General features: G+C 46.3%; 1 protein-coding gene across 2 annotated transcripts in view; it reads left to right on the plus strand.

Moving 5' to 3' along the window:
• The window catches only part of LOC135368021 (titin-like), a 145,901-nt gene extending 135,489 nt beyond the window's left edge, over window positions 1-10,412 (plus strand). For both annotated transcript variants that reach the window (XM_064601104.1, XM_064601103.1), the window contains 3 exons: window positions 2,639-2,808; window positions 3,480-3,619; window positions 7,104-10,412. In XM_064601104.1, coding sequence (XP_064457174.1) covers window positions 2,639-2,808; window positions 3,480-3,619; window positions 7,104-9,666 — 2,873 coding nt within the window. In that variant the 3' untranslated portion in view covers window positions 9,667-10,412. The remainder of the gene's footprint in view (window positions 1-2,638; window positions 2,809-3,479; window positions 3,620-7,103) is intronic.
• Window positions 10,413-10,624: the final 212 nt, after the last annotated feature.

Below are 10,624 nucleotides of genomic sequence, written 5' to 3' on the forward strand. Positions count from 1 at the left end.
TTGTTCCGTTTCTTTTTCACGTCAGCTTTATAATCATTGTTTTTACGAATGCAATTCCGAAATTTGCTCAGCTAGTGTCACTTTTTTATTTTTTGTCGCCGTAAAAATCATTTGTGAAGGAACGGGAGTAACAAGTGGTTGGACAATACAGCCCAGGGTGTCTCCCCGCGTCTTCTAAAATGATTCGTCCAGACTGAAAGATTTCCAAAGCTGGCACGTTGCTCGGTTGCATTTGCACGGTGAAGAACGTGACGCCATATGGGGCGCCCACTGGGGAAATGTGCCCGTTAACTCGCAATGTGCAGCTCACAAAGCATATAAAGCAGTCCTGTATGTAGCGTCCTGTCTTGTTTCCGCATCATGTCTGCGTTTGATCCACACCAACTCGCTCGAAATCACTGCTCTTACAGATTTCGTTTTCTTTCCGCCGCAGAAACGTTGGCGCAGACGTTCATCTATGCATCCTTTAGCTCTTTATTTCTTTTAATGATAACAGAAACTACACTCTAAGAAAAAAGGGTGTGAAAAGGTGGTAACATCTATGTCAACATAGCGTATGATGAAGGGTGTAAAAGGGTGGTAAAAGCAATTATCATATATTCAGATTGCTACAAAAAGGCACCCTCGCTCACCGAATCAGAAGCGGTGACCCGTAGGTAGCAGGTATAACTTTGCAATGTTTTAGGTACGACATGTGCGACAACTATTACCTCCTAAAATGTGTAACTGCTACACCCTTTTTTTCTAAGAGTGTACTTGAATGGGATAGAACAAACAACCGTCTGTTTACAGGGAACGTGTTGCGTGTAGCAGAAAAAATGTGGCATTATTTTTCGGTCGGCACATACTCATAACCCCCGCTGTCCCCCACTAGTTCCTGCTGTCCTCTCTCCACCTGTCCACATCTGTACACTGCTCATAACCACAGCTGTACGGAATCGACAAAAAAAAAAAACAGTTTTCCACACAGTGTGGCGTAAGAACCACCCAAATGACGAGTGTATTTATCTGCTACTGCTGTGCCTGAGGCACTTCATTGAACATTTCTCCAGCGGTTCGTCGATTTTCTTCCGTCCTTCTATGGCGTGCTTTGCATGATTGCATGTAGTACATGGCTTCGTAGATCTTGCGCCATGCAGCAGCCTCTGTGAAAACGACAAAAGACGCATGCGAGGGTCGACTCGTAAGAATCATATTCCTCGATTATGAGGTGCACAGAAAAGGCACACACACATGGATGAGGAAACATACGAACAGACGGTTCAACGCTCAAGCGGACAACCCATCGCACAACAGCAGAATAAGAACCACAACCGAACAACTCGGCGAGCAGCTTGGCTTGTGTATTTTGCTTTCTAGCCGAGGGAGGCTGTAGCCAGAGCGCATGCGCAAGAGCGACGGATTCTTCCCTCTCCGCAGACGCAACCGACAATACAACGTTAGATCGTGGCACCACCTGTGGGCCGCCGGCGGAAGCACTTTAGCGCAGGCTTATCAGGCTTATCACAACGTGAGCTTGAGGCGCCCTCCAGAATCTACCCCCCCCCCCCTTTATACTCCACTTTACAGCAGTCGGTGGAAAACAACATGGAGGCGAGATTTCTCGCCATATCTGCTTGTGGTGGTATGCAAGTTAAAGTCAGGCTCGATAAAAATTAAGGCACACTGGCTTTGTCTGGGAAGAAGGTTACTTCTTCGAAAATTATGTGAAGTCGTTCTGCTACATGTATTACTCCAGGCCTGAAAGCTTCGCGATGATTCCATAGCTTAGTTTACTTGCATCCCGCAATGGCGCTCGCTACATGGCCCTGACTGGTGGCGATGGCGCTGGATAGCAGTAAAGGTAAAATGTATAAAGTTTTATGGTATGTTTAAGAGTAATCAAGTAGCGATTCATAGGACACATTTTTAAGTACTATTGCAAGATACGTGAATGTTCATACCAGCATATATAATGGAAAACGTGTTATGACGACGGGTAGCTGCGTCTGCTATCATCATCCGCTGTCACAGAAGGCGGATAACATTTAACGTGGAACTAGCATTCTTCCTCAAATTTCAGCAGGAATGACGTTTGTTCGAAGGCACGGTGGCACTGAATTAGACATGAGTTGTGTGCATTTTGTGCACACTGCATAAAACCACTTTGAAGAGAAGCTGCAGCATGGGCAGCTGCAAGAGTGATTACAAACTAACTTGTACAACCTGTAATTGTTCTTTCAGCTTTAACTTTTGAAAAAAAAAAAAAAATCCGAGAGCAGCGCAGCAAAGGATACTGCAGCTTTAATTTGAGAACACGCAATTCGTGCCAGATCACAAGTAAATGAGTTCCCCAAATTCATTCGATAGGCGAATGCAATATTGGTGTAATGCTATTGTATGGTCACGTGTAGCGGCGAACGAATGACATTAAGTGTGAATGTCATTCGCTGGAAATAGCATGTATTTCCCGCGTGACAGGGATATTGGATCGCTCGTGTTGGGTTTTGTAGCATTGAGGTACCTCTCTCGGCATGCCCTAACCCTCGACAAGTAGCCTTCCAACTATCCAGACGCTCCACAAATATATTATAGTATATTTTTAAAAATCTGAATCAGAGTGAATGTCTCAGCTAATCCCCTAATGATGTTTTCCCAGCTTACCTGTCGTGTGCTTCGGGCGAAATGGTAGTGAAGCTCAACTTCAGCGAACCCTTCCGAGGTATCACCTACGTCGACTACGACAAGACGAGTCCCTGCAAGTTCTATGGTGATGGAAGCAAATATTATGAGCTCCGGATTCCCCTCAAGGGATGCGGAACCAAACAGGTACGAACTTTTGTACCATTTACCTGAAGTATTTTAAGTAAGTAAGTGTTTAAGTAGTAAGTAAGTAGTTTACCTTTTGTATTATCTGAAAAAGAAAAAAAATGGAAAGGGAATGTACGGGAAGAGTCGTCATGTACTATGCCAAGCAATCTGCAAAATATACAACGAGACATATTTTAAATAATTTTATTATCTCGAACACAGACATTCTCTTGCATGATACATTTTTGTAATACTTGTATTTAGTTAATAGGGCTACCATTAAGACAAGCAGTGAATATGTGTTATGTATGTCACGTTTCCTGTGGTCTTTTCCGTTTTCAGCAGCAACCATGTGAGTAGTGCCCAGTAGTACTCAGTAGTAACTCTGTGGTAACCTAGTAACCTCTTTTTTTTATTATTACAAAGTCTTTACCTCGTGCATTTTTACCTCTGCTGTTGTTTGCATTACACGCGGGTTGTTACCCTGGCCAAGCAGCTTCTGTTGCTTTTTGAGCACTCCCCGTCTATTGTGCTGCTACTGTAGCATAATGGGGATAAATGTGAATTGTAATAATTGTCGATGCATGATGCATCCTAACAACTGGAACTGCAAGAATGCGCGTGACAATAGTATCATTCTGGACCCTCAGATGATGTACCCCAATTATAATGGCCGACATATTTTGCAGGAGGCTCCCCGGGTGTTCATCAACAACATCATCGTTCGGTTTCATCGGTCACTCGAATTGGAAGAGGACGAAATCAAGACCATCATTTGTAGATACCCGCCACCGCTGGCTCCCCCTCCGCCAAGCATTATAGCTCCAGTGTGAGTATAACAGCGTAGGCAGACTTGTATGTAGCATAAATACTGTAGTACTCAAGTAACGCTATCTTATATAGTTTTCGGAGGAACTTTTCAAAGGCAGTAATGATATCTTAACTTACATGCTTTTTGGTAGTAACTTATTGGGTAAGGTGGGGCAGGATAGGACAGAAATTTGCCATTGAATATGACATTTGTATTTTTCGTGTTAAAAAAAAGAAGTAGCCATAGGCACATCCTCAGGGGTCTACAGCTTGTGACCTGTAAGTGTAGAACGGACGTAGCCGTTCTAAAATAAACACAGAGCAAGAAATTCAATAATTCGGGTTGTCTCATCCTGCCCCAACCCTCGGGGCGTTGCAGTCAGCGGAAGGCATGTATCGACAGCGCTACTACGAGGTACTCGACACCGCGCAATCACCGGCAGTTGAAAGATACCCACTAGCTAGTCCGTTGCAGCGTATGACGCACATTAGGAGCTTCGTCACAGGGCGAAGCGGCAGCACGTACCTCTCTAATTTTACGGTACATAATTTTGCGGGATGCTTCGAGTTACACCGGGACATGGCGATCGGTGTTGCTCAGTAGCGTTGCGTCGTGACCTTGAAAACATTTCAATATGTTGTAGGACTCTTCTCGGGTGATTACGACAGCCATATAAGAGCCTTCTACCAGGAATGACAGAACTCTTAAAAATTGCACTGACCATTCCTCTAACAAAGGTCGTTGTTCTGTCTCTGTCGCATGAAAGGATATTGAACAATGTCTCAACTCGACGGAACCATGTGATGCTTCTGTACGGCCACAAAGAGCTCGCCCGCAAATTAAACCCTGATGCCATTGCAGACGATTTCACAGGGCGGTCCGCAGTGCCGTGGAACGTATTTTTTAGCACGGCGTAGGAATTGTTCCCAATCTCACAATTTCGTTTCACTCGTGATTTCAGTGCAGAAATGTAACAAAAATTTCGAGACGTACATACAACAGTCTCTAGTCTTTCTAGGGACAGTTACTACAACCAACCTACAACAATTACATCTATTCTTCCTGGCCCATGTCAATCAGACACATATCACTGCCAGTTTTGGAATGACTGCACTCAAAGCGCGTAACAAAAATCCTAGAAAACGTATCGAAGAAAATTTCGCCCGCGCAGTAGTTAAAAAATCCCGCGCATGACAAAAGTAAAGGCGAATGGTCGCCCTGCAAGTGAGAAGTCCGGTGAAGCCCCGACGGTACGCACTCATAACATGTAGGAGCTCGCCGAGGAAACTGTGCTTTTGTCACCCCCCCCCCCACACACACACACACGCATACACACTTTGCGCTCGCTGTAGGACCGAACCCCGTCGCGTCGCCCCCCCCCCCCCCCCCTCTCCGTCAAAAGGAAAGCTCGGCGCCTATGCCTGGACGAGCCATTTCTAATAAACGCATCGGTGGTTGCCATTTTTGGGACTGCAGCACAGAACCATGATGGAAGGTAACTGTTCTGAGGTTGGACAAACAGACGTCGAAAAAGCCCACCGCTGTCTGGCTTCTCCAACGACTGCCTTATTTCAACAGAACCGTGCATCGTACTGCTCTCCTGTTCGTAAAGTTAGGTTAGGCTTGCGCTTGCCCCCCACTGCCGTGAAGAAGTTCCGACGCTCCAGCATGCGGACGTATTTAATTTGCAAACTCTTTGTGCTCTGATCAGTACTTCATTTTCGTATTTCTCTTCCCCTTTGTACACCCGAAGTAGTTCGTTCCCAAAATTGACAGCTGAAATAAGACAGCTCAAATAACTAACAATTCCCAAATATTTGTGTTCATTTTCGATCCCACTACAGCCGTGATCACAAGAAAAAAAGCAGCTCCCGGTGCTTCCGATTGGAGACATTCGGGCAGAACCAGTTTCCTCAACTAAACTACACTAAAAATGTGGACTCAAATCGCCGACGCGGGAGAACTAGCTTTCCACCAAATCATCGCGAGACGATGCACCTACAAGCGGCCTCCGAGGCGAGCAAGCTTGCCAAGCAACAGCTCTGAGGCACATGCGCACAGCCCAAACTGTACGTACGAGATCCCGCGGTCTCCGCATCCGCGACGGAGAAATTAGATACAGAGCACGGAGAAAAAGGTAACCAGAAGAGCGCCCTTTCCTGTCGGGAGAAACAGGTTATGGCGCCACAGTGCAGAGAATGCTAGCAGACGACAAACCCTCTATTTTATTCGCAGGGATCTGAGAAAGTGCTGTAAGTTTGTCGAATTTCTTGATTGAAATCGGTTCCTTGACTGGTACTGTAGGAAATGACACATTTTGGCCCGGATATCGCAGTCGTTGGTGCCGTGAGAAGTGATTTCGTTGCATGTCCCAAAAACTGCCATGTACTGGAAATATGGCAAATTTCAATTATTTTTTATGGATTAATTATGGATTTTTTATGGATTATTATTTTTAATTTATTATGGAAACTTTAATTCGCCAAAAATCAGTGGTTCGCATCAGGCCTTCAAAAATGTGTCATTCCCTAGACAAACTCGAGAGGGACATGCCTGTACCTGTTTCATGTAGAAACCTAGCGTGGTTTACGCGATCCCTGCGAACAAATGTTTCCCATAGACTTTCTTAGGAAGTGAGTCCGTCTGCCCTGGTCAGGCTTAAACCGTACGGACAACAACAACTTTATTACAAGATAATGACTGGGGAGTTTCATTGCCAGGGGCGATACTCTACCCCGAGTCTTTCAACTGGCGTAGCATTTTCCAAATTCCGCAAAGTCCTAGCCGCATATGTGATTTTGGTGAGAACCTAAAGCCCTATTGTCCACACAAGAAACAGTGAGTGTTGCAGTGGTGATGCCCCGCGTCCCAATGGTGGGGGCCCGGAGGCATGCGCCCCCGACTGCCCCCTCTTAAATCCGGCACTGGCTGAGGCAATTGACCCGTAGCAGGTACTCATGCAGGTTTAGATAATATGGGAATAAGCACGCATTCGCCATGACATGAGGACATGTTACCGTTACCGCGGTTGCTTCGGCTGCCTCTCCTAGAAGGGTCTCCAAGGGAGTCACAGATATTAAGAACGACAGCAGACATAAGAACAGAAATGAAATGACAAGATGAAAGTACTGTTTTGCAAACATCATGCAACAGCTGCTTCACTTAATTTTTAGATATGCTAGACCACGTTAATGCACGCTATCAAAAGAACGTGTTAGATCAATGATGCTCTGAAAGCATGCAATATGTTTTCCAGGTTGCTGTTTTTTACATCGTATACCGGATTGAAATTGGAAATACAAGAAAAATATCGAGACGTTAGTCCCGACTCAGTCAGGACTGGCTACTCCAAAACGCGTTTTTCGAGTATGTCACGTCCTTCTTTCATAGTTGACTCTATAGCAATCAGCTATGGGGTCAACTAAGGAAGAAGGATGTGACATTTCTCGTTAGCTTGTAAAATGAAGTCATTACATGGCAACTTCTTTCCTTTGTATTTCAGATTGGAACCACTGCCACCTCTACAATCAGCGAACAGACCAAAGCTATCAGAAGTGGAACTTCTTCTCATCATCTGCGCCTTGCTCTTCCTCACGCTTCTTCTACTAGGAATCGGGATTGCGTACTATTGTCTCAAGAAGCGCAACATTAAAGTGGTCAAAAAGAAGAAAGGCATACCCTCAGCACCTGCTTCAGAGATCACAAAACTCAGTGGCTCAACTATGGGCACGTTGTCTATGTTCGACCCCATACGCATTCCACGTGCTATGGCTCTATCGACATCTGGTTCAGAAGCTGCCCTGCTCACACCACTCTCCGGATCTGGAGGTGATCGATCTGAAACAATTCCGTCTGACTATCCCAGCGAGTCGCCATCTTCTGGCTCTGAAGCTGAGGAAATCCTTGAAACGCGAGACGTTATGGTCGCTGCTGTTCCAGTCCAGAAGAGTTACGATAACTCTGCCTTCATCGCGGAACCTTATCCCGTTGATGCGGAGAGAGCTGAGTCGTTATCGTCCGTTCAGATTTCTACGGTGTACAAGCCGACCATACCAAGGGCAAAATCAAAGCCTTATCCGCTAGACGCTGAGCGTGCGGAGTCCATATCTTCCCTACAGGAAATACCTGTAGCCTTAAAGGCACAAATGGCAAAGGAACAACAGCTGCACACGATTGCAGAGGCAGAAGACCAGCTGGATGCCGAAAGGCTAGAGGAGAGCTACGCTGCCGTCAGTTTAGAACAAGGCAGGCCACCGACCACGTACCGCATTGCACCTCCAGTGCAGACACGCTTACGCAGAAAGGAAGAACCACGTCCACCTTCAATATACGGTAGCATTCCTGATAACGACAACCGTGCAGCTTCTGAGATCATGGAGATTGTACCTACTGCCCGTCCACCCTCAGTATCGACCTATGCACCATCTATCTATGGCAGCATTCCAGATAACGATATATGCTCACAGTCAGAGCTAGAAGCACTGCCAGATGTGAGGCAGTACGAGAAAAGACCTAAGCTCACCACACAAACGCTCACTGACTATCTCATCAATACACAGAACCTCACGGAGGTTCAAGAGGACATCACGAAGAGAAGGAGAGCTGTTCTTCACCGACCGCCGCCACCGCCAGCGTCACCACCGCCACCTTCAAGTCCTCCACCAGAGTCAGAAATACCTGACACATCCATGTCAGAAATCACTGCCATACCAGAAATGACCATCGTGCCTCGTAAGCCCAAAATCACAGTTCAAAACATCGATGAAGTGTTCGTCACAACAGAGCACGAAACTGTTGCTACCGAGCACGTAGTGAAGAGAACGAGGGATACAACAGAACAGTTGATGAAAATACCACAGAGCCCACCACAAAGCCCGCCAGAAAGCCCACCGCAGTTGGACGTTACCATACGCCACTACCCACCGACCAGTGGCGAAGCCACGGGTCGTCCTTCTTCGACATCGCCCATGCCATCACCGCCGCCAGGGACAGCTCGAGGTCCACTTACCACAACTACCTACGAGACCACTGATGTCATCAATGCGACTTCAACTACAGATATAAGAGATATAACGAGGACCCTTGAGGAAACGTCAACGCTACATTACCAACAGCCGCCGAAGCCTTCTGTCGCGTCCATCACATCTACCCCCTTGCCACAGTGGGACGTCCTTGTACGCGTATTATCACCACCGACGATAGAGGGAGTGGATGAGCTCACGCCGGACGTAAGAGAGAAATGGCGTACTATAATTACTGAGGACACTGTATTCAGGACCCTCATCCACGAAGCAACAACTGTAGAAGAATACTACCGAGTCACACATGACGTTAGGTACGAGACGTTGTTCGATAGCCGAACATGGGATATCATCATCAGAGTGTTGACATATCCTGATTATGTGTACCCGCCGATACAGCCAGAACTTAGGCCGCCGAGGTACCGCAAAAATTCTGATCAGTTACCGCGGAGAAAGTCATCGTTGCCCCCTGTACTGGGTACAGCAATTCCGGCAGATCTACGCTCACTTCCAGAGTCGTATCGCTCAAACTCAATCCCGGACTTTGACATGAGGTCCATGACAGAAATCGACGTTGACTTTTCACGTTTGGAGCGTGAGTCCATAGCGAGCTCGGATACCATGACGACTGGACGAAGCATTATAGATCGAGCAACATCGGAATTCATGGAAGACATACCAATCATGGAAGGTCGACGTGATTCTGTAGACAGTTACCTACCAGTTGTCGAAAGGCTAACAGCACATCCTGCCGAACCTGGGTTCAGCGATTTCGACACAGACGACGCAAGAAGTGACGTGACCTTTGATATCCCAGACCTCCCGTACGGAGCTCAAGGGGCCAGTAGGACATTCGTGGAGAGGACCTCTCATCAACTCTTACAGGACGTCCCTGGAGGACAAAGTAGGATGACCTCGGATCAGTTCAGGATGCAGTCATCAAGGGTGGTAACAAGCAGAGGTCTCGAAAGACCGGGCAGTGTAGATGGCAGAGAAGAAATCAAGTCTATTACGGAGAAGGACGTTTATGACTGGATGAGGTGATCGAGTCTCATTTACAGTTTCGTTTTATTCTACGATCTTTCCCGAGCAAGACTACTGCCCCGAAATGACGTGCCACATCTACAGTAAAGTGCATACCACAAGAACATTACACCAGCATGGCTTGTTGCCATCTTTAACCCCAGTGACACCCACAGCAACGACGTGCTTTGTGTGCAGTGTGAACTTCAATAAAACTGTGTGTTTATGTGTCTAAAAGGTGAAAGTACTTTCGTTAACGGACGGCTTACTTCCGCTAGCCAGCTTCAATTACTTCGTAGCTCGTCACTGAAGTGCTTCAGCCGTACCACGCATGCAGGACACGTCATTGAACATATGCACTTGGCTGTTACAAGTACATAAGAGACTGTTGTCAGATCGTGCATGCGATTAACCACGAGGCGAGCTGGTGTCCGTCGAAGTATACATAATCGGCCTTGTGCAATAGTTTTCTACGCGACGGTCATTTTTTTTATTAGCATTTTTCAGCATGCAGAGTCCACACCATTTTCTTCGCAACTAGTCTGTGGGCAGATTTTTAACCCTCCCCCCCTCCAGTTAAGAAACCAGCTTTTTCATTTTAGACAATGCGAGAACAGTAGAACTATAGGTGTTGCACATCAACGCTTTCTAATAATGCTAACAGAAGCGCGAGTGAAAGCACTTATAATTTAACTGTAGATTATTTTATTTATTAATCCTGATTTCTTTGTAAAAATTGCAAATAAATATGGTTATGAAGATCACAATTCAGTTTTTTTCGTGTAAAACAAATGTCCAAGCAAAACGGTACTGTAACACGAAGATTGCCACCGGCGTTGCATAAATGTGTCCTACACCAGCGGACTGTTGTAAGTATTTAGAAAGGTGGACTCACCTAAATACCCGAACGTGTGCTTCTGCTCAGGTCGAAGCACATATGCTGTCTCGCCGACGATGTGATCAGCATCGACAATACCGC

Source organism: Ornithodoros turicata, chromosome 9 (assembly GCF_037126465.1).
Source record: "Ornithodoros turicata isolate Travis chromosome 9, ASM3712646v1, whole genome shotgun sequence".
Taxonomy (NCBI): domain Eukaryota; kingdom Metazoa; phylum Arthropoda; class Arachnida; order Ixodida; family Argasidae; genus Ornithodoros; species Ornithodoros turicata.